This window comes from Mytilus galloprovincialis, chromosome 6 (genome assembly GCF_965363235.1).
Source record: "Mytilus galloprovincialis chromosome 6, xbMytGall1.hap1.1, whole genome shotgun sequence".
In the NCBI taxonomy this organism is placed as follows: domain Eukaryota; kingdom Metazoa; phylum Mollusca; class Bivalvia; order Mytilida; family Mytilidae; genus Mytilus; species Mytilus galloprovincialis.
In genome coordinates this window covers 99,882,926-99,908,477 of record NC_134843.1, presented here as the reverse complement: position 1 = coordinate 99,908,477, position 25,552 = coordinate 99,882,926, and the positions used below count along the sequence as shown (strand labels likewise).

Sequence of the window (25,552 nt, the reverse complement as noted above, 5' to 3'; positions counted from 1 at the left end):
CTTCCCCTATGTCAATGATTCCCCTCCTTTCCCGCCAACTTCAAAATTTGTTTGTGATCATGGTTAAAAGGAAAATACATCAAAACGGTACTCTAGGTTAGAAGATTTGACTCAAAAAACTTAAGTAGACAAATATTGTAGTAAATTGGTTTACATTTGTATAATGTTTATGTAATTTTTTTAGCTTGCTTTCATAACTTCATCACTCAGGTTGGGAACAAACCCCCTGTATGGTGATTAATGTATCTTGAGACAACAGTAGCATACCGATTATATCTGTATAAAGGGATAATCCTATTTTTTTCCCTTTTTTAGGGGGATAAAATTATCCCTCTATAGGGGTCCTTATCCTGAAATCGCAGGCTTAAATAAACGAAATCCCAAGGTTCTGAAATTCCAAAAAAAAGAATTCCCGAAGCCCGAAAGGGTCAATCCAGAAATCCTGAGTTTAAAAACACCTAATCACTGAGTCCCATTAAAGGTCCTGTCCCAATCATGACTAAATATAATGACTTTGATGTATTTGTGGGAGCGAATTCCAGACACCAGAGTACAACTGTGTATAGAAAAAAGGCTGTACTTAAATAATCTGTTCTGGTGTGAAAGTTTGATATTGAAGTGAATTGGTCATGTTGGTGAATCTGGTGGTTGACTGTCTTGAGTCAAGTTTTAGAACTATGTTAATAAACATACGACAATTGCCATTACATTGACAGTGCGTGCCTAGATCATTATAAACGTCGCACAAAGTGCAAATATATATTTTCAACAAAATCTTAATTTTTTTTATAGATTTTATGATGTGAAACGACAATTTCTATGCGAGGATTAAGTTTTTAGTCAATATGAATGTTTTATTCAATTTTAAGTTAATGAAAAGGAAATAAAGTGTTTTTAGCTTTTAGATCCTTAGTCCATATTATGAAAGGCGAACTATTTTACATTTTACTGCTGCAAGTCTATTATTCTTTTTCCCAGTGCGAACGTGATTGAAGTAACTCATTTTACAACATTTATCTTTTAAGAATGAACTATTTTACTACTTAAACATATATAATCCCCTTGTATATATGTCCGGTAACTAGCCTAACAATTTTAAACGCAACTAAGAATACAAACAAAAAGATATATGTGCAACTACAAAAGTGATCCTGTATATATTGGTTGAGGATAAAATTATTCAAAAAATAGTGTACATCAGTCAGGGGACTTACTTAAATAAGTGATTTTCTAAATCACTGATAGTGATTCAAGTAACATTATTTCCATAAAGGTTGAAAGTTGGAGTTGTCTTTCTTTAATAATCACCTATTCAAGTACATGTAGTACAAATTAATCACTAGAAGAAGTAATTTAATATTAATGTAGCTTTAATTATAGAATACTAATGATCCAGGGACTAATTATGTTTCTTAACTTATCAGAACCAACCTCTGTGTTGTCTAGGATGACCAGGTCATGTCAGGTGATGACCTTGTACTGAATCTAGGATAATGACATAAAAATCACTTGTTTACGTATCCGACTACAGTTTCCTTCCCAAAAATCACTTCTTTAAGTATCATTCTTTTAATGACCTACACTAATTTCGTCACCCCCAAACAGTGAAATTTTTATTGCGAACAGTAGAATTTTATTACATAATCTGAAAGATGAGACCTTGAACTTCACAGGAAAAATACTCCCACTGCTGTGAAAAATCTTTTAAGAAAGTATCAGTTCATTATGTAAAGCCATTATTATAGCATTTTTCAACTAAAATAGAATTTTCAGGTAAATGATAGCACCAAAGGCATAAACCTTGCTACTTAGAAGAAGCAAAAAGTTCATTTTTTTCAATTTTACTAATTAAAAGATGTTATTTAAACCTATGTGTTTAAAATTTTGAAAAAAAATACAAAATCCCAATTTGTGACAAAACCTCAAATTTGCTACTCAAATAAGTGATTTAAAAATCACTTATTTCAGTAAGTCCCCTGACATATATCCCTACTTGTATGATGGTGGGTTTTGTTCTACATGCCTTAATGGTGTGGTTGTCCTACAAAGGATGTGAAGATTTGGAAGAAGAAGATTATCTTTAATTAATTCCACTGAAAAAGCATGCATAGAACAAATTCATATGAAATGAAATCTGACTATCACATAATTTCACATAGTTTTATCTCTGTGTAGACAAGTGCCAACCAATTATTCACAGTCCTATTTGGATTTAGCACATGGTTACAAATCAAAGTTCTGACATTCTGTTTACTCAGATCTAGATAAGCCAAATTTGTTTCTGGAGTAAGAACAATTTTGAAAAAAAAGTGGTAGTTGACAGTCGCACATCAGACAGCTGACCTGTACTGTTAGGCTTTCATCAAATCTTGGCCCATGTCTTTTCCTAATTTACATAAGTGACATGCCAGACCACCTCAGAGGTAATGTGCACCCCTTTGTAGAAGATGTATCGGTCCATTCACCCTAGGTACTTTTGCCCTGAGTTTGTTCGCCCATAGACCAGATTCTGCAGATGACACCTCTGTGTATTTAAGAATAACATCACTTACTGATTGTCACACCCTTTAATCTAGTCTGAGATAACTCTTAGACGTCCCATATAAAAAGTGGATAGTGAGATACAGGAAGATGTGGTGTGAGTGCCAATGAGACAACTCTCCATCCAACATTGTCCAAAGAACAATTTATAAAAGTAAATCATTATAGGTCAATGTACGGTCTGCAAAACAAAGCCTTGCTCACACCTTACAATAAGCTATAAAGGGCCCCAAAATTATTAGTGTAAAATTAACCATTTGAGCGGGAAAACCAACAATATAATGGTCCATTTGCCTGTTCAAAATGGATGAACTGCTTTGTTGCTTCTGGGGCTGACTGACAGCCTTGGAAGAATATTAATCGCCTTGAATTGTTCATTTGACATTTATCTCTTCATTTATGTAAGTTTTGTCTCGCATCTAAGAAAAAAATTACACATACCCTTTTCAAAACCATTGTAAGAAATACTATGATATGGGATGGACTCTAACGTCCCTCAGCACCAGCTTGTCTGGCAAAACAGCCGTTGGACATTCTAGTAATCTCATTGGACGTCAGAGTAATCTGGGACTACCTTGGATCAGACTTACAAATGTACATGAATTGGAACAATGGGAGCAATAATCATGATAATGGCCAATGTCTTTTAACTCTGACAGATGTGAAATCATCCACACAACAAGTAAGCTTTAATTCATTATCTTTGAATACACACTACATGTACCAGGGCTCAAGCTACCAGTCGTCTTGGGCGAAGAAGTCACTTTCCCAACCGTCACCCCCAAAAGCGAAAACAAGTCGCCCTGTTCTTGACGATACTCGCTTTCATTCGCTTCCGTCCAATGGACATTTTCAATTTTTACCAAGTTGATGAAACATCAATTTTTTATTGATAAGTAAAGAAATTAATACATAAAAGATTTATTATCTTAAGAAAAGAGGTTGAAGCATTGAATATACAGTGTGTAGCAGGTTATTTGATAAAAATACAACTTTTTATCACTTCGTGCATTTTTGCAAGTTCCGGTGTCATATGGTATTTTGAACCCCATGGTAAAATGACCCCGGGGTCAAAATACCGCTATGGTAAATTGAACCCCCTCATGGGAAATTGAACCCCCCCTGTATGGAAAATTGAACCCCCATGGTAAATTGAACCCCCCTGTTTTTTCCATTTTAGATGATTAATAAAACATTTAACATTATATAAAAGCTAATCAAATATTAAAAATCATTTATACAAGAAGGGGAGGTCAATTTTCAATGATTGGTTAAAAGAAAAATATTTGCTTGGTATAAGTGCTCTGAAGTCTTAACCAACAAAATTTCATTCAAAAAACTTCTTAAAGCATTAAAACTAGACCATGTAGCTTGGACACTATAATTCTTTGAAATTTAAAATATTTATATAGAATGGTAGACTTTTAAGTTTTAATTCTCCATGGTAAAAAAGGGGGAGGGGGTCAAATTACCATGGCTCACTTGATTTTAAAAAGTAAAATTTTCAAAACATCTTTTCAAACTAATAAAATGAACACAAACTACTAATTGGAGTATAATAAAAATGTTAAGGAGTTACAGTAGCAAGATATTTTGACATGAAAGGTCTTTAGATGTATAGTAGGGGGTTCAATATACCATGGTACAATAACATGGCTAAATAAAATTTTCAAAATATCTTTTCCAGCATGTTAAATACAAACAAACTACTTATTGGAGTATTAAAACTATGTTAAGAAGTTAGAAAAACTTGGATTTATAAAATTCAAGGTCTATAGGAGGGGTATCAATAGACCATGGAAGGGGGAGGGGGTCAAAATACAATGGAATTTTTTTTTCTTCAAAATATCTTTTCAAGCATGTTTTAAAAATGCATTCAAACTACAAATTGGAGTATAACAACTATGTTATGGAGTTATAATAGCTAGAATTTTTGAAATTGACGGTCTATGGTAGGGGGTTCAATATACCCCAGGGGGTCAAAATACCATGGCTGTGTAAAATTTTCAAAATATCTTTGCCATTTTTTTAAATACATACAAACTACTTATTGTAGTATTATAACTATGTTAAGGAGTTAGAATAGCTTGGGTTTTTGAAATTCAAGGTCTATAGCAGGGGGTTCAATATACCATGGTAAGGAGGGGGGGTCAAAATACCATGAAAATATTTTTTCTTCAAAATATCTTTTCCAGCATGTTCAATGCATACAAACTACTTATTGGAGTATTATTACTATGTTAAGGATTAAGAATAGCTGGAATTTTTGAAATTGAATGTCTATGGTAGGGGGTTCAATATACCGCAGGGGGGTCAAAATACCATGGCTAAGTAAAATTTTCAAAATGTCTTTTCCAGCATGTTATATACATACAAACAACTTATTGAAGTATTATAACTATGTTAAGGAGTTAGAATAGCTTGAATTTTTGAAAATCAAGGTCTATAGAAGGGGGTTCAATATACCGCAGGGGGTCAAAATACCATGGCTAAGTAAAATTTTCAAAATATCTTTTCCAGCATGTTGAATACATACGAACTACAAATTGGAGTATTGTTACTATGTTAAGGAGTTAGAATAGCTTGAATTTTTGAAAATCAAGGTCTATGGAAGGGGGTTCAATATACCGCAGGGGGTCAAAATACCATGGCAAAGTAAAATTTTCAAAATATCTTTGCCAGTTTGTTAAATACATACAAACTACTTATTGGAGTATTGTTACTATGTTAAGGAGTTAGAATAGCTTGAATTTTTGAAAATCAAGGTCTATGGAAGGGGGTTCAATATACCGCAGGGGGTCAAAATACCATGGCAAAGTAAAATTTTCAAAATATCTTTGCCAGTTTGTTAAATACATACAAACTACTTATTGGAGTATTATAATTATGTTAAGGAGTTAGAATAGCTTGGGTTTTTGATATTCAAGGTCTATAGTAGGGGGTTCAATATACCATGGTAGGGGGGTCAAAATACCATGAAAATATTTTGTCTTCAAAATATCTTTTCCAGCATGTTTAATGCATACAAACTACTTATTGGAGTATTATAACTATGTTAAGGATTAAGAATAGCTGGAATTTTTGAAATTGGATGTCTGTGGTAGGGGGTTCAATATACCATAGGGGGGTCAAAATACCATGGCTAAGTAAAATTTTCAAAATATCTTTTCCAGCATGTTATATACATACAAACAACTTATTGAAGTATTATAACTATGTTAAGGAGTTAGAATAGCTTGAATTTTTGAAAATCAAGGTCTATAGAAGGGGGTTCAATATACCGCAGGGGGTCAAAATACCATGGCTAAGTAAAATTTTCAAAATATCTTTTCCAGCATGTTGAATACATACAAACTACAAATTGGAGTATTGTTACTATGTTAAGGAGTTAGAATAGCTTGAATTTTTGAAAATCAAGGTCTATAGAAGGGGGTTCAATATACCACAGGGGGTCAAAATACCATGGCTATGTAAAATTTTCAAAATATCTTTGCCAGTTTGTTAAATACATACAAACTACTTATCGGAGTATTATAATTATGTTAAGGAGTTAGTATAGCTTGGGTTTTTGAAATTCAAGGTCTATAGTAGGGGGTTCAATATACCATGGTAGGGGGGTCAAAATACCATGAAAATATTTTGTCTTCAAAATATCTTTTCCAGCATGTTAAATGCATACAAACTACTTATTGGAGTATTATAACTATGTTAAGGATTAAGAATAGCTGGAATTTTTGAAATTGAATGTCTATGGTAGGGGGTTCAATATACCGTAGGGGGGTCAAAATACCATGGCTAAGTAAAATTTTCAAAATATCTTTTCCAGCATGTTATATACATACAAACAACTTATTGAAGTATAATAACTATGTTAAGGAGTTAGAATAGCTTGAATTTTTGAAAATCGAGGTCTATAGAAGGGGGTTCAATATACCGCAGGGGGTCAAAATACCATGGCTACGTAAAATTTTTAAAATATCTTTTCCAGTATGTTAAATACATACAAACTACTTGTTGGAGTATTATTACTATGTTAAGGAGGTAGAATATTCTAACTCCTTAACATAGTTATAATATTCCAACAAGTAGTTTGTATGTATTTAACATGCTGGAAAAGATATTTTGAAAAGAAAAAAATATTCCATGGTATATTGACCCCCTGAGATTGTTGAACCCCCTACCATAGACCCCAAAGTTCAAAAATTCTTGCTATTCTAACTCCTTAACATAGTTATAATTCCAACAAGTAGTTTGTATGTATTTAACATACTTGAAAAGATATTTTGAAAATTTTACTTACCCATGGTATATTGAACCCCCTACCATAGACTTTAAATTTCAAAAATTCTTGCTATCCTAACTCCTTAATATAGTTATAATACTCAAATAAGTACTAGTTTGTATGTATTTTAAATTCTGGAAAAGATATTAGGAAAAAAATTAATTTCCAGGGTATTTTGAACCCCCTGCGGTATATTGAACCTCCTACCATAGACCTTAAATTTCAAAAATTCTAGCTATTCTAACTCCTTAACTTAGTAATAATACTTCAATAAGTAGTTTGTATGCATTTAACATCCTGGAAAAAATGTTTTGAAAAAAAATAATTTCCATGGTATTTTGACCCCCCTGCGGTATATTGAACCCCCTACTATAGACCTAAAATTTCAAAACTTCTAGCTATTCAAACTCCTTAACAAAGTTGTAATACTCCTACAAGTAGTTTGTATTTATTTAACATACTGGAAAAGATATTTTGAAAATTTTACTTAGCCATGGTATTTTGACCCCCCTGCGGTATATTGAACCCCCTACCATAGACCTTAAATTTCAAAGGTTCTTGCAATTCTAACTCCTTAATATAGTTATAATACTCCAATAAGTAGTTTGTATGTATTTGAAATGCTGGAAAAAATGTTTTGAAAAAAAATAATTTCCATGGTATTTTGACCCCCCTGCGGTATATTAAACCCCTACTACAGACCTTAAATTTCAAAAATTCTAGCTATTCAAACTCCTTAACATAGTTATAATACTCCTACAAGTAGTTTGTATGTATTTAACATACTGGAAAAGATATTTTGAAAATTTTACTTAGCCATGGTATTTTGACCCCCCTGCGGTATATTGAACCCCCTACTTATAGACCTTAAATTTCAAAAATTCTAGCTATTCAAACTCCTTAACATAGTTATAATACTCCTACAAGTAGTTTGTATTTATTTAACATACTGGAAAAGATATTTTGAAAATTTTACTTAGCCATGGTATTTTGACCCCCCTGGGGTATATTGAACCCCCTACCATAGACCTTAAATTTCAAAAGTTCTTGCAATTCTAACTCCTTTAAAATATAGTTATAATACTTCAATAAGTAGTTTGTATGCATTTAACATCCTGGAAAAAATGTTTTGAAAAAAAATAATTTCCATGGTATATTGACCCCCTGCGGTATATTGAACCCCCTACTATAGACCTTAAATTTCAAAAATTCTAGCTTTTCTAACTCCTTAACATAGTAATGATATTTCAATAAGTAGTTTGTATGCATTTAACATCCTGGAAAAAATGTTTTGAAAAAAAATCATTTCCATGGTATTTTGACCCCCCTGCGGTATATTGAACCCCCTACTATAGACCTTAAATTTCAAAAAATTCTAGCTATTCAAACTCCTTAACATAGTTATAATACTCCTACAAGTAGTTTGTATGTATTTAACATACTTGAAAAGATATTTTGAAAATTTTACTTAGCCATGGTATTTTGACCCCCCTGCGGTATATTGAACCCCCTACCATAGACCTTGAATTTCAAAAATTCAAGCTATTCTAACTCCTTAACATAGTAATTATACTCCAAATTGTAATTTGTATGTATTCAACATGCTGGAAAAGATATTTTGAAAATTTTACTTAGCCATGGTAATTTGACCCCCCTGCGGTATATTGAACCCCCTACTATAGACCTCTAATTTAAAAAAAGTAATAGCCGATAAATTGTAAATTATATTATCTGCAATACTATTTCTCAAAAACAGGGGGGTTCAATATACCGCAGGGGGGGGGTTCAAAATACCATATGTGAAAAATGACTCCGGGGTCAAAATGGAAATTGAACCCGGGGTCAAAATACCCGGGTTCAATTTTTAGGGGGTTCAAAATACCATATGACACCGGTGCTTGTTACTCAAAAACATGCATCAACCTAAATTTCGGCGGCAAAATAAGTTTGTTACTTCATTTTAACGTGATAAAAGTTGCCTCCAGTAAATTTTTAATCCATTTATTGCTTTAAAAACGTCATGTTTCTTTCCAAATAACTTGTCAAACATCGTTTATTTTTGTAAATTTTCTTGCATTAATCTGCCATTGACCATTTTCTAAACTATGGATCTGGACCGGACCAGCTATGAACGAAATCCGTACTTTTACAGTAATTACTACGGACACACGGATGGAACAGCTGACAGAAGAAAATTGACCCCAAAGGGAAAAATTGCGTATTCCACACGAATTAAGAGACTTTTTGGTTACATCTAATTGATTGGTGTATATAATTCCCAATATTTTTTATGGATTGTTTCAAACTATTGATTAAATTTGCTTAACTCTGAGACTATTACACTATTATTAATATGTTATGGCCAAGCTTAATAACTTTTATATTTTTTTATGAGAAACACTGAATTTCATACATAAGATAGTTTTGAATTAAATTGTAATCATGGTAATTGATATATTATAATTCTTTACATTTTTTAAAATAAAAAAATATTTTTTTTAGTGCTAGATATTAAATATTTAGTTGGAAGTTTCTCACAAGAACCTTAGTAAAACTTAACAACTTTTAATTTGAAATGTTACTTTAATTGTACACTCAGATATGAATTGAACAATATAAAAAGAACATTATTTACATATGACCCTTTATACTATAGTAAAATCCAAACATTGTAGCGCACCATGCGAATGAGCACTTCTCTTTCAAATCTCACCACTTCTCCCTATCAGTTTCAAAAAGAGAAGTCACTTCTCCCTATAATCATGATAATTCTGAAGTAGTGTGAGCCCTGATGTACATGATCATATATTAAAACCAACAAAGCAACATATCTTGGCGTAACCATCACAAACGATCTGACATGGAATTCACATATAAATAACATCACAAATAACATTGAATATTAAAAGCAAATGTATCGCTCAGATTTATAAAAAGAAATGTAAAAACCAAAAGCATGAAAACATCAGAATTTAATTTGATGATATATTTCATGTATTTCTTTCTTTATTATTCCACAGGAACAGAATCTATACATGATTTCTCTTCTCAAGAAGTTAAAGAATTCAGAGAATTATTGTTGAAATGGTACAGTGAAAATAAAAGAGATTTACCATGGAGAAGACAGGTAACTAGAGTAATTTTAAAATTGAGAATGGAACTGGGAAATGTGTCAAAGAGACAGCAAACAGACCATAGTCATAGAGCACACAACAGCCGTAGGCCACCAATGGGTCTTTAAGCTACATGTACAAAATTGTGATAAGTATATATTCTGTGTAAAATAAGAAGATGTGGTATGATTAACAATTAGACAATTGATAACTAAAGACTAAATGACTATATGTCACTGTACAGCTCACAACATGGAGCAAACTCAAAACACATAGCAAGCTACAAAAGGCCTTGACATAACATGTAAAACAATTCAAAAACATCCACTGAATTACAGGCTCCTGACTTGGGACATATGCAAATATAGAATGAGACAGGGTTAAACCTGATAGAGGGTAAACCTACCTAGCCAGACCCTAACCTGGGACAGTGGTGTCTCAGTAACAAAGCCAAAACAAACTATGCAAAACGATGAACAAAACACAGATCTATATAAAAAAAAAACAGTTTCAAATACAAACTGAAACACCCAAACAGATGCCCCTGACTAAAGCCACACACATATAGTATGTGGCATGGTTCAACATATTTGTAGATGCCTAACCCTCCCCTAACTGGTACAGTAGTTTGTTTAACAGCACACTATAAAAACCAACTATAAAAGAATAGTTGAAATGGACTTGAATCATCAGATAGATACAAAGCAAAATAAACAGCTTACAACAACACTATAGACATGAAGTACCGATTTAGAGTACTCACAGGTACTTAAAGATTCAAGCCAATGTATGGAGTTATGAGGAATTTCACTATTTTAAGGATAGTTGTTCACTTTGAATGTGTATAATGGAAATAAGAATTATTGCGTCACACACAAAGTTAACCATGTTAATACCATTTGAAAGAAACTATTTCTTTGACAAAATTGCAGAAATATTGAACAGCATCTTTTCTGACCTTCTGAGTTAACTTTAACATTAGTTAAGGTTTCAGTATCTAAAGGGAAACTGGCATTGTTGATAGATAATGCTGAATTAAAATTTTATGAAGCGTCAATGATTTTAATTATTTTAACATCTTTATGTTATTATTTTTTTCAGATTGCTAATCCTGATATCAACCAGAGAGCATATGCAGGTAATTTTTAGGTGATCATGAATCACACTGGTTCATTAAAAGTGGCCAAAGATGTTTGGGGGAATAAAGCTAGCTTCATAAAGTTTTTAATGTGATTATGTTATTTGGTATTCACTATTGCTCTAGATCTTTGTCTACCCATGAATATACAAATAATCTGTCTATAGATATAGTCTATCTGTCTAGGTTGTTTAAATTGCATATCCCTTTTTGCACTTAAGTCTTAGATATTTGTATATTTTACAATTAATGTGATTTTGTAAGGCTATTCATTATTTATTCAGTATGGGTATCTGAAGTGATGTTACAGCAGACACAAGTTGCCACGGTGATAAGTTATTACAACAAATGGATGCAGGTTTGTTAAGGTTATTCTCATAAATTAAGGTAAACAATTTATATCTTGGATATAATCACTTATTCTTTGCTCCTTTGATTCTATGTTATTGTTAAGTTTAACTTATATCTTTAAATAGATATATTGTATAAAAATTGAATAATTGTTGACATGAATCTAGAGACATACATTCAATGCATATGGATTTTAAAAAAGTAGTAGTGGTATGATTGCAGATGAGAAAACTATATATATAATTTAGATTTGGGTAATCACAGGTCATAGTATGGCCATCAACAATGAGGAAAAGCAATACTTTATAGTACAGGAACTAATATTGCCACTATAAATGTTTACTTGGTTCAATCTTGACGGCCCCGGATTATCAATAATTTTACAAAATCTTCATAATATGCGCCTCATTTTTAAAGGCAGTGCTTTAAGGCCTGACTTTTAAGTCATGAGGTTCATCTTTTCATACGCAATCTATGCAGGGGGTCTTTTTGCCAGAAATAGATCCGGAAATGTTCGAATTTCTCCTCTTCTTTTTATGGTATGATATGGTTTTTGTTTCTTTCATTTATATTGGGGACTAAAGAAACGATCAGTGTGTATTGTTCCTTTTATAGAACTTGTTATTAGTGTGTATTTTGCATTATAAGCAGTCAACCTGACTACAAACTATCATTATGTGTATTCCGTGTGGAAAGAGGTCGGGTCAATTTCGAGTGTTATCTGACATCTAAAGATTCTTTCAGACGTTGATAAAACAATGAAAAGTCGACTGAACATGATTAATATTGCATCTTCTATAATTCAAAGCGGAATTCGGTTTATGAGGCCTAAATTAAAATATTGTTTGTTTGCCCTTTTCCGACCCTATGTTTTGAAACAGGGTAGGTAGGTAGGTAAAATATTTTATTTTTCTTTCCCAAAAAATAACTTAGCTCGGTAGATTTTTTGTCATGGGTAGGCAGGTAGGTATAATATTTTATTTTATAGATACAAAATCTGCATGATATCATTTTTGTCTGTATTGCTTTTGTTTAAATATGCTTTTGCTAATAAGTTTCTAGGACTATTAGTATAATAGTCCCAAGTTTTGAAAAAAAAAATATCATGTAGAATGTGAAGTTAATTCATATGCACTACAATTTTTTTCAAATTTCAAAATATAGGGCTGTGCGGCATATTTTAAACGTTTGCATACCTGGAATTTTTAAGAATTTTAACTTGCACTAATAGTACTTTGTACCTTGAACGCTTACCTAGACCTAAAGTTTTTTTGTAAGCAGGCAAGAGATAACTTTGTTCTGGTAAAATATGTCCGGGCAGAAATACATTGTACATTACTAGTAGAAAAAGTCCCTAGAGTGTTTAAATTTTCGTGTGTGCCTGTGTTTCCAATAAAAATGCCACAAGACTTGAAACTCAATTGGTACGTATTTTACACCGCATTTATAAATGATCTGTATGGAAAAACTTGGCGATTTTACTGCCAAATATTCTCCCCTTTACAGACCTTTGGTTCATGTCAGATATAAATCAGAATATATCAATGCTGGTCGAAGGCATCATTAACATAATCATCCTAATCTACGGACCACCAAAGGCCATCCCTACATAGGATACAAAGTCTGTTTACAAAATATTTTGTACACACGTTGATAATTTAGTATTGGACGAACTCTGCTCTTCATGTATAAAGACACAGAGTAACGTTCGTTAAATCATGATTTCAAAGCTTTCAACATCGATTTCAAACAAATGCTTTGAAACTCCAAATGCAAGTGTTCTTTCATGTCAAACGCTCATGTGATACCAAACGGACTAGACCTTATACAGGAAAGATAAAACCTGAGAATTTCGGTAAAAAAGTTTTGAGCGGGAAATACAAATATAAGATTTTTGGTAGGAACAAAAAATAAAATAAAATAAAATCTTGCTGGTAAACACAAATAAAAGATTTTCAGGCGGAACGAATTTATAGGGTCGGTCGGTAAAGGGCAAACAAACAATATTTTAATTTAAGCCCGAACGAGAAACCGTAAAGCGTTTTCAATTTCGGTATTAGTTATGTATGTTGTCTACGTATTATCCTGGTTCCCGGTACTACGTTCCGGGTATTAGCTATTTGATATATGTGATGTGTAACATTACGATCGGGTACCAGCCAATCTACGTGTGTATGTGTACATGATTTCCCGCCAAAATGACTGACATACAGCTATGGAAAATGGTCCATAAACGTTCCGTATAATGATATGCAAATTCATAATTAATCGTAACTTTTTTTATCTTTGTATAATAAATATAACAAAATGAATTCCACAAAATTGAAGATAGCATTATTTTACGAGGATTTCTCATATTTTTCTCACTTCCGGGCGCAGTAATACGTATGTTTTGAAGAAGTTCGAAGAATTTGACAAAGTGAATTGAGAAGGAAACGGATAGATATACGTCCTTGCTATCAGGTAAAACAATTTAAATGTACAGAACAAACACATTTACTTCACACAAATAGTACAAGCTTAAGCTTTTTATTGTCTTATACACGACTGTAGTCTACTAGTGTTTAAACGACGGCGGTGACCTACAAGGTACGGGTCATACTGGGTCAAGTCTAAATATGTAAACATATCCACGTGCTATTAGGTAGAAAGCATCGTAATGCAATATCTACATTTTTTCCTCCTTTATACATCGTTTAACCAGATATATTTCTCCTTTATACATCGTTTAACCAGATATATTTCTCTTTCAAATACACTTATAAAACACGGGTTGTATGTACGTATCTTTTTTAGTGTTTTCTTGTCCTTATTAAAGTTCATTTGTTGATGTTTAAATATTTTTGAACGACTGAACACAGGAGTGAATGAATGCAACAATTATATATACTGAAGACTTGGGCTGTACAATGATAGTGTACGTATATCATGCTGATAGTTATTCTAGCAGTAATTATATTAATTTAGGATGTAATGACAGGAATTCATGAGCTATGCCTCAGGCTTTCTGAAAAAATATCAATGACAATGTAAACAGGAACGAAACATTGACACGAATGATGCTCTCTTCTATGTTATAGTTATTTAGGTATGTGTGTTGCACAAGTTTCAAAAAAACTTAAGTTATAAAACTTTTTTTCAGGGCACAAACCCACATTAAAGAGACTTGTCTACTGCCATACCCATCCTATTTTCATGCACCATTTGCAAGCAAGAGACTGAATGTTTTGCAAAATTAAAAATCAGGACGGTGTCTAATTAAAACAAAAGAACTAAACTGGATGAATATTGTAGGAGAAATCTAGAGGAAAGTTTTGATTTGTGAAATTGGTTTTCCTGAAAAGTCATTCATCCTAGCCTGCAGGAAGGAACTATAACTGTCCACCACCAACTGACGAGCTAATGTTGAGCTTCACATATGGAATTACTCAAATACCATCAATGTCTATGTTTTCAGCACAGATTTCACAAGTTATGACACAGCTGTGTTTTTTTATACCTGTTAAAGAGTTGTATACTAAATTTTATTTTTTTATCAATAAATATATATTGTGTCATTTAAGAACTTGTATTTTGCCAAAAGATGCATACTAGTGAATGAAAGTGGTGCAGTTCATTTTACTTTGGTATATAGAATTGAATTACAATTGTTCATGTTATTGGAATGCTTATGAAAATAAGGAGATGTGGTACAATGTATATGATATTTAGTGAGTTTATCAAGCAAAAGTGAATAAGAAATAGGTATAAGCAGTTACAGGTACTACTGTACAATCTCAAACAATGAGAAAAACTCATACCGTAAAGAGAATTTCATATTTACAAGTAAGTTTTGTTTTTGCGTTGAATAATTTTCTTCTATTGTTTTAATTGCAAATATGGGAAGTGGTTAAAATGCTAATGAGACAGCTGTTATGGCCACAGAGCCTTAATTGAAAACTTCTTTTTCATTCATACCGGTAGATTTTGTCTGGAGTTAGAAACATATCTGACAACTTTTCAAAATGCACATGGGGGTTTTACGTGAAAGATGGTTCATATAGTCATACAAAACCTTCAAGGGGGCCTTCAAATGGAAGCAGGACAAGTCGCCCCACTGGTTAATCGCCCCACTTTTTAAAAAAACGCCACAAACTGATTTATCAAATCGCCCCACATGTGAAATTGGTTAAATCATGTTTAATATTACTCCTGCCAACTCGCCCTACTTATAAAAAAACGGTAATATTAAGATTAATATATATATAATTAAAAATAAAATCTCGCACCACTTTAATGAAAACTAATCTACACAGAATACAAACAAACCAAAAATTAATTTAATTACTATTATTGATATATACTGAAATTATATATAATTTGTTTTAGATTGTTGAAGAATAACTGTAAGTTTTGAAGCTTAGTTATTTGCATAACAATTGAAAAGAAACCTGTTAAATGTATCATAATGCATTATAAGGAATTGAACTTATATTCAATGGGATAACATCTTTTTCCATAAGTGGGGCGAGTTGGCATTACTAAATTCATCCTGGTTAATAATATATTTATCTAGATTTCACTGATTTCCATTAGGTGGGACCAGTTGGCAGGATTTATATTAAGGAGATTTAACACAGTTCACAAGTGGGGCGATTTGGTAATCCAGGTTGGGGCAGTTTTTTTGTCAAGCCTGATTTTTTTCCCAGAAAGCTCGACATAGGGATAGTGATCCTACGGCGGCTGTGATGTTAGCTCAGTTCTTAAAAGCTTTATATTTTAGAAGGTGGAAGACCTGGATGCTTCATACTTTGTATATGGTTGCCTCATGTTACGAAGTTTCCGTCAGTCACATGTCAAATGTCCTTGACCTCATTTTCATGGTTCAGTGACTACTTGAAAAAAATTTAAAATTTTTTGTAATGTTAAATTCTCTCTTATTATAAGTAATAGGATAACTATATTTGGTATGTGCATACCTTGCAAGGTCCTCTTGCCCATCAGACAGTTTTCACTTGACCTCGACCTCATTTCATGGATCAGCGAACAAGGTTAAGTTTTGGTGGTCAAGTCCATATCTGAGATACTATTAGCAATAGGTCTAGTATATTCGGTGTATGGAAGCAGTGTAAGGTGTACATGTCCAACTGGCAGGTGTCATCTGACCTTGACCTCATTTTCATGGATTAGTGGTTATAGTTAAGTTTTGTGTTTTGGTCTGTTTTTCTTATACTGTTTGCAATAGGTTTTCTATATTTTGTGTATGGAATGGTTGTAAGGTGTACAGGTCTACCTGGCAGGTGTCATATGACCTTGACCTCATTTTCATGGTTCAGTGGTCAAAGTTAAGTTTTTGAGTTTTGGTCTGTTTTTCTAATACTATATGCAATAGGTCAACTATATTTGGTGTATGGAAATATTTCATGATCTACATGTCAGTCGCACAGGTTTTATTTGACCTTGATCTCACTTTTTACGGTTCATTGCTCAGTGTTAAGCTTTTGTGTTTTGGTCTGTTTTTCTTAAACTATAAGCAATAAGTCAATTTTATTTGTTGTATGGAAGAATTGTTAGCTGTACATGCCAACCTGGCATGGTTTATCTGACCTTGACCTCATTTTCATGGTCCAAAGGTCAATGTTTAGTTTTCTTGGTTCATGTTAAGATTATGTGACAGTTGTAATAAAGCTTTATTATTAGGACTATCAACATAATATCAATGATTAGTAAAGAAGGCGAGACATTTCAGTGTGTACACTCTTGTTTTTAAAGTGGGGCGAGTTAGTGAAAAAGTGGGACGATTTGTCATGGATTCCCTTCAAATATATTCTAATGTGGTTTTTGACTTCTTCGTGCATTAACAAGCTCATAGCCATTGTTGAATTAATTGTTTTCTTTAAAATAGTCGACAAAATTGCTCTTACAAAATTGCCATTTGGGAGCCTCGAGCTCGATGGGGGAAATACTCTGCAAATACTGACAGTTGGCAGGTATGGTCATCAAAAAAGTTGATATGTTTCTATGTACATTTACCGTTATGTTACTTGATGTTCTTGCTATACACACAGTACAGAGACTAGTCAATCTTTGTGAACTATATTTTATGGGAGTCATAGAATATGCGTATACAATCAATAATTAAAAATAGTCTATTTATATTGAAAAGAAAAAGTTCTTATATGTCTAAAGAAGAGGGATGAAAGACACAAAAGGGACAGTCAAACTCATAAATTTAAAGCAAACTGACAAGACCATGGCTAAAAATGCATTTCATGGGAGGCACAGAAAATATACTGTAAACAGTAGACTATAGATATAGGTGAACTAGGTACAAAAGAACTCTAAATCTTAAATTCTACAAACCACCTCTGTTCTATGGAAGATAATGATATAACTGGACTAGAAATACACACAACCTGTAATTAACTGCCTTTACAGTGCTTTCGCGCTTTGATTATTGTCTTGCCTTAAGGTGGTACCTAACACTACAGGGAGATAACTCTGTAAAGTCAGCTAAACGTTTTAATTACGTTGTGTTGTAAAAGGAATATTAAGCTTCTCAATGATCAAAATTGGTGTTTGTCAAATTGCTATATAACCAGTGTAATTTTTCTGACAAAACGGTTGGTTCAAAATTTTTAAAACTTTAAATATTTTTGTTAAAGTGTTAAAGTAAATACTTTGACAAAATTTTATGAAAATTAAACGAGCCAAATTAATTTTAGTGAAAGTGTTAGGTACCACCTTAACAGAGTCAAAAAGCGAGACATAGGTATGCTATTTCTCGCGTTAGCAGGGTCAACAATGTTTTAGTTTGTGATTAGGTCTAGTTTATTATAGCTTAATCATTGAAAATAACCTACATATGTTCAGCTTTCATTGTGTACCTTCTTTGATAAAGGTCATTCATGTTTCAAAAGTGATACTACATGTATATGTCACCATGTTCGATCTATATTTTATAATTTGGTGTTTTTTTTAGAAATGGCCAACACTTCAAGATTTATCAAAAGCAACATTGGAGGTATGTTTTATTATGAGTGTACATTAGTCATACATTTGTTATGTGAGGTATTTAACTTTTACATACTAGTATGTAGATAAATAAGGAACGCAATCCCCACCAAAATCCTGGGGGTGATCATCAATGCATTAGAAGTGTTTCATTTATCATAAAAGAGGTTAACAGTTTTATTAAAGTTAAAAAATATTTAGTATTATTAGAATTTTTATCTTTAAACAGCAGTGTGATATTACAGTAGACTCCACCTTATTGGATATCAGCTAAACGAATGTATCGGCTATTGTAATATTATTTCAAAACAACAAACCCTTCCCTATATGTTTAATGTTAATTTCATCGTGTAATCGAATATATGATAAAAGAATATATCGGCAAATCGGATAAGAATATTCAGGTAAATTTGTTCAAATCCCTGCGCAATCGGATATTTTCAACGTTTTTCTGACAGGAAATGGTCCCGGAAGTTGCGAATTTACAATCTTGCAGACAAGAAGATTTTGTTTTTTACTGAATAAAAAGGAACTATTTCTTAATAAATTGTTGTTTTTATCTATCATCTTTCTTTGCCATGTGAATTAGATGCCCTTATACTTCAAATGGTTAGAATTTACAAGACTCAGTTGACAAGATCAGTACGTTGCTGTTGGGAGAATTTAATAAAACTCTAAATGCTCACAGAATCAGAAATATAATCTTAACAGAATGTACCTCCTTCTGAATAATTTATTGCAATGTAAATATAAATCCCCTTTGACAAGTCAGAAATATTTGTTTCATAAGTGCAAAAGTAAACACATGTCATGTACGCCATATTGACCTAAAACTAAATAGTCTTCAGAAAACGTAAACTTTATGCAATTATATTTTATCAATAATGATTATTTTCATAAATTTAAACTTGATTATTAAAAGAAATAAAATTATAACAAATACGATTTTAGATTAGAGATTCTACACAGACCTGTTTTGATCTATTTATAGCTAAATTAGTTTACCTGTGTGAAAATGTAAATAATGGATATTAATTTGTTTACTAAACAAATAAAGACACACTATGGATGAAAGATAATAATTCTCATAAATATTTCAGGACATTTGATTTATTTTAATAAATATAGGATTTAAAATCTACAAGTGCAAACTTTAATCATTACATAATCAGCTGATATATTTTTACGCAAACATTGTGGTGATGTAACTGATACAAATCAATCCTCCAGCCCTTTCACATATTAAGCAATTGATAGGGTTAGTAACATCTCAGGATTAGATCTACTTATTATTGCAGAATATTCAATGAATTTACATTCATCGTTTAATTGAATATATCGGATAATCAGATATTTTTAGCTGACATTTTGGGTATCCAATTGGCCGGAGTCTACTGTAGTAAATTTAACGGAAATGAAATCTTTTCAAGAATAGTTGGGGATTTCCTTCATACCATTTGTTATTTAAGATTATATTCTTTTTGCATTGTTTCTTTTTTCTCTTTTTTAGGAAGTAAATGAAGCCTGGTCAGGTTTGGGATACTACTCACGAGGAAGGAGATTGTATGAAGGTGCTCAAAAGGTAAAACATCAATCTTAAAAACTTACTACATATATAGATATCAGAAGATGTGATTTGATTGCCAATAAGACAAAGCTAGTTCCAAGTCACAATTTGTAAAAGTAAACCATTATAGGTCAAATACCGTCTTTAACATGGGGCTTGGCTTATACCAAACAGCAAGCTATAAAGGGACCTAAATATGTTCATTATGATGTGAATTTATGAAATGTGTGCCATATTACAGTTTGACCCTAGAAGGTATCAGTTCAGAGAATCTTGAAATGTAATTGTTTGGAAACTCAAGCATTCTCATGTTAAAGGGTGTATAAGCTACAAGGTATAAATGACATTATCATTATTGAAAGTGAAATTATAATTCACTTTTAGCAGATTGTTTTGATCAATTTTGTCAATATAATCAAAATAACATTGTTAACCAATTATTCCCTTTAAGAGATCTAGAATAATTCAACTCCACTGAGTTCATATTCGTGTGATCTTCAGTTGAACACCTTAGCTGGAGATAGGTTATGCATGAATTAACATGGTCAGTTATTTAAAGAAGAAAAAAGGTCAACATTGAAAGTGAAACAAGGGTAAATCATTTGAATGACTGATTTGATCTATAAAATCTCATTGTTATGCATACAAAATAAAGGCAACAGTAGTATACCGCTGTTCAAAACTCGTAAATCCATGGACAAAAAACAAAATCGGGGTAACAAACTAAAACCGAGCGAAACGCATTAAATATAAGAGGAGAACAACGACACAACACCGAAACGCAACACACACAGAAACGGACCAAGCATCAGACAAAATCCGATGAGAACAACAAACATAACATCTAAACCAAATACATGAATTTGGGATAAACAAGTACCGTGCCACATCTTATCTTAATATCTCAAAAATAAGAGAAAACAAACGACACAACATTAATATGCAACACACACAGAAACTAAAATAATATAACAATGGCCATCTTCCTGACTTGGTACTGGACATATTTAAAGGGGAATAAAAATGGTGGGTTGAACCTGGTTTTGTGGCATGCCAAACCTCGCACTTTAATGGCAAAGTTAAATATAACATTGAAATGACAACATAATATTACAGGACTACAATACAAATAAATAGGAGAACATATTAGACAAAGAAACACATGATTAATAGATAACAAAAAGAATCAGGTTTAAAATTCAATACGTCAAAAACGCACCTCGTCAACACAAGACTTACCAGTGACGCCCAGATATAAAAGATCGTTGTGTATTTTATATTGTCAACATAGGGTTAAATGATTGTCTGCTGTCTTCGGTGGTCACCCCTACAGTTAATTAGATGGGGTCAAACTAGAATAAACATAAAGTGATGATATATATTATGGAGCCCATGCATTTTAGATAGTTCTTTTTAAACTTTTTCTAAATTAGATCAATGAGATTATGGTCACATCAACTTGAAACTTAGCATATATGTTGATTATAATCTGATTGTTTATAATTATATGCCCAAATGCAGTTCTGGCCATGATTCAATGACTAATTCAAAACAAATAGTGTAAGTGGGGCAGGACATTTGAAAAAAAAAAGAAGATTGAAAACAGTAATTTAAGTATTTTAAGAATAATTCTAAAGTCTGAGTGTGCACTACTAAGATATATTTATGAAAGTTGTTAACAAATTAAAACATTCATTTGTAGGTTGTTAGTGAAATGAAAGGAGAAATGCCCAAAACAGCTGATGAATTATTAAAACTCCTTCCAGGTGTGGGGAAGTATACAGCAGGTGCTATTGCTTCTATAGCTTATGGACAGGTCAGCTATCATTACTGTCAACTGTATAAGAGCTTGTCAATGGTGTCAACATCAAAGCTAACAGCAAACAATGAAAATATCAGCAAGTAAAATCAAAAGTCAATCTTGAAAAATATAGTAAAGAACATTTTAGTGTAAGATGTTTATATTAAATTATTTTAAATCTTATGTGAAATTTTTCAAAAGAAAGTTAAAAATTACCGTTTTTTTATTACACTATTGTACAATGTATATGTTTTTATCTTCAGGCCACAGGAATAGTAGATGGTAATGTTATCAGAGTGTTATGTAGAATGAGAAAGATTGGTGGCGATAGTACAAGTCAACCTGTCCAAGATAAACTATGGTATAAATTTGTCTGTTAACTAAATAAACTGGTTATAAACTATAAAAAACTTAAAATATTCTTACTATTGTAATTAAAAGACTTGTATAGGGGGAAAATAAATAATTTTATGGTATCCTCTTGTCAAAGATGCAGACTCAAGACTTAGGATAGTTGTTTCTGACATCACCAAGGCTAACAATGGCATCAAGGATATGTTTACATTTAAGATAGTAATAGAACAAGGTAATGTCATATGAATGCCAATGAGACAACTTTTTGCCAGAGAGAGTAGATGCTAGCAACACTAGGTCGCTGTACAGTCTTCTACAATCAGCTAAACCCATACCTCACAACAAACTGAAAAGGCATGAACATAAATAATAATTAAACAACTCAAATGAGTGTCAATCAGTTTAAGTGAAACCTCTTATAATATATGGTAAGTTAACAATAGTTAGTTAGTAGTTGCATTAGCATCATTTACATGGAGATGATTTGACCCTTTCCCTCAGTCATGGTTCATCGTCTGCAAAACTTTTGAGTTGTTTATTTGGTAACAATTGTGATAAGGTCATTTTAAGGGAAACTACTTGTGGTAAGTCAGTTATATTTGGAATGCAGGTGTATAAACATAAAAGTAAGAAGATGTCGTATGATTTCTAATGAGACATCTCTCGACCAGAGACCAAATGATGTAAAATTTAGCACCAATAGGTCACAATACAGCTTCCAACAATATGCTAACCCCAAGCTACGATAGGCCTCAAAATAAAAATTCTAAAGATAAAAATTCTCACCTGATTTATATGTGCAAAATCATAAACAAAAAACAAAAATGATATACAGCAAAAAAAACACAACCACTGAATAAGGATCCTGACCTGGGACAGGCAAATACAAGAATGTGGCGGGGAAAAAGATTGTACCAAACCCTTCCCTATCCATATCTATAACATTGATATCAAAACTTATGCACAGTTTAGATGTTTATGTAAATGAAAAATACTCACCAATAATCTCTGTGTGAACAGTTTACTTTAAAGATCCACAAAACCTGTTACATGATATCTCCTGAAAATCAAAAAGGTTATCTTTTTTTATTTCTTAGGCAGCATGCTAATTCACTTGTAGACCCAGACAAGGCAGGAGATTTTAATCAAGGTATGATGGAGTTAGGAGCTACTGTCTGTACACCAAAGACTCCAAGCTGTAACACATGTCCTGTCAGAAGCTTATGTTTGGCAAACAAAGAGGTAATTATATTGTCACATATTCATATTCTAAAATTGAATATTAAATTTTTTGTTCCTTTAAATATGTCTTTATTTTTTGTCAAGCATTTGTTTATCTAGCAGATACCGTCTTTTTGGTAAAAAGTAAAACTATAAAATCAAATGATCAAACGAATGGATAACAACTGTCATATTACTGACTTGGTACAGGCATATTTTTATGTAGAAAATGGTGGATGAAACCTGATTTTATAACTAGCTATAATATATTCATGGGCTTGTGTGTTATTTCATGTTTTCCTGCTAACAAGGAAGGTATTGAACCAAGGTTTCAAATCATGACATTAAGTGTAATCTCTTCAAATATTAACTGGTTTTAATGACACCACAGAATGGTACAAATATCAGGATTTTACATTCTGACAATGTGCAATAAAACTGTCACAGTTGACGTCTGCAGAAACTGCTTAACATTCACGAGTACATGATTTTAACCCAGATTTTGTAGGGATTGTTGGTTGCTCATGGGTCTTGGTTTCAGAGTGGTCTTAGTAGTTCAACTACTGTATCAATAGCCTGTCAACACTGAGATTATGATTTTGAAACCAGGCATGCAGCAAGTTGGCCTTGACTCCAGTCTTAATTGACTAGAATTATCAGCTTTCCTTCCAAAGGTTTTGGTTCTTTTTGAGCACTCCAGCTTCCTGCATCAATGAAAAATTACTATCCATGGCACAGCCAGTTGTGCCGACAGTGGCATTAACTACCAATCAATCATGTTGCTCAATCTTAAGTGTTCTGTGTGGTGTTTTGTTGAGTTCTTTTTCTTTTGCCTATAGAATGGCCTATGACTTTGATTGACTCTTGGATTTCCTGTATTGGCAAAAAATGGTAAGTTTATATTTTTAAGCAACATTAGAGTTAGAATTGAGGAAGGAAATGGGGAATATATTAAAGAGACAACAACTTGACCAAAGAGCAGACAACAGCAAATGGACTAAACTCCAAAACATAGAAATAATAAAAAAAAATATAATAACTAGAGTCATATATATATGGACACATACTTTAGATCTTTGTATAATGTTAATTTTTGAAATGAGTATTTATATATATTGTCATGGAAAAAGATGAACAAAATAATTGACCCATATATTTATATGTATGCTTCAAAGATTTTTCTAGAAGCTTTTTGTGTAACCCTAAATTATGAAACATAGTTAAATATTTCAAATTAAATCATTCAATGTTTATGTTTATTGTTCTATTACTTGATTTCAGGTAGAATTTAATAAACAGGAGAAAACCAAAGAATTGACAAAGGATAAGAAGAAATCTACCATCACTGATATAGAATGTTGTTAGTTTGTTATATTTTATTTTTTAATATTGATAAGTATTTTCTCTTGTAATAATTCATAGTTCAATATAGAATATTTTTGTTTTTCAATGCAAGTTTTCTGACAATAAAAATATATGGTATGAGTGCCAATGAGACAACTTCCATCCAAGTCACAATTTTTAAAAATAAACCATTATAGGTCTAAGTACCGCCTTCAAGACGGACCCTTTTGCTCACACCTATACTGATAAAAAGTATCTACAATAATTGTAGTTATAATCAGAACATACTCACCAATAATAAGAGATTTCAAAGAACCATTTGATTACATTTCATCTTTTTTTTTAAGGGATTTAATTTGAATATGATATATTTCTGGTATATATACCTATTTGTTTTATATTTCAGGTATTGATAGTTGTCCATTATGTATTCAGAGTAGTGAGGTATGGGATAGCAGGTAAAAAATACAATCATAATCAGAATTGTGTTTAAGCATTTTTTTATTAATTTCAATTTTTTTGTTTGTTTATTTTTCTAATTGTAATTGACTTGTGATATTAAAAAAAATGGCAAACAACTACTTTTTTGAATTAAGAAATCAAATACAGTGAAAACTGACTAAATCGAATCCTGCATAAACCGAAAACCTGTCTAAACCAAACATGCTCGTAAGCAGCGTCATATCAAATTATGTGCTTTATGAACCTTATAAAACCTTATAACTTAAAATAAAACCAACCTCAATAATGAAATATTACACAGGAAATAAGGATCTTGCAACATGAGCACCACATTATACACGTCTAGATCGTATGACGTTCAAACATTATATTTGGTATTGTTGAT

At 32.1% G+C, this 25,552-nt stretch overlaps 1 protein-coding gene and 1 long non-coding RNA gene across 3 annotated transcripts in view; both read left to right on the top strand.

Moving 5' to 3' along the window:
* The window catches only part of LOC143080939 (adenine DNA glycosylase-like), a 31,063-nt gene continuing 5,511 nt past the window's right edge, over positions 1 to 25,552 (top strand). The window contains exons 1-11 of one of the 2 annotated variants that reach the window (XM_076257129.1): positions 1 to 96; positions 9,844 to 9,950; positions 11,038 to 11,074; positions 11,359 to 11,432; positions 18,387 to 18,428; positions 19,929 to 20,000; positions 21,688 to 21,801; positions 22,050 to 22,147; positions 23,238 to 23,382; positions 24,643 to 24,721; positions 25,112 to 25,163. In XM_076257129.1, coding sequence (XP_076113244.1) covers positions 9 to 96; positions 9,844 to 9,950; positions 11,038 to 11,074; positions 11,359 to 11,432; positions 18,387 to 18,428; positions 19,929 to 20,000; positions 21,688 to 21,801; positions 22,050 to 22,147; positions 23,238 to 23,382; positions 24,643 to 24,721; positions 25,112 to 25,163 — 908 coding nt within the window. In that variant the 5' untranslated portion in view covers positions 1 to 8. The remainder of the gene's footprint in view (positions 97 to 9,843; positions 9,951 to 11,037; positions 11,075 to 11,358; positions 11,433 to 18,386; positions 18,429 to 19,928; positions 20,001 to 21,687; positions 21,802 to 22,049; positions 22,148 to 23,237; positions 23,383 to 24,642; positions 24,722 to 25,111; positions 25,164 to 25,552) is intronic. The other variant, XM_076257130.1, reaches the window with a different exon arrangement.
* Positions 12,253 to 14,982, top strand: LOC143080938 (uncharacterized). Its single transcript, XR_012979827.1, has 2 exons — positions 12,253 to 13,888; positions 14,568 to 14,982. It is a non-coding gene; the product is annotated as an uncharacterized LOC143080938 (long non-coding RNA).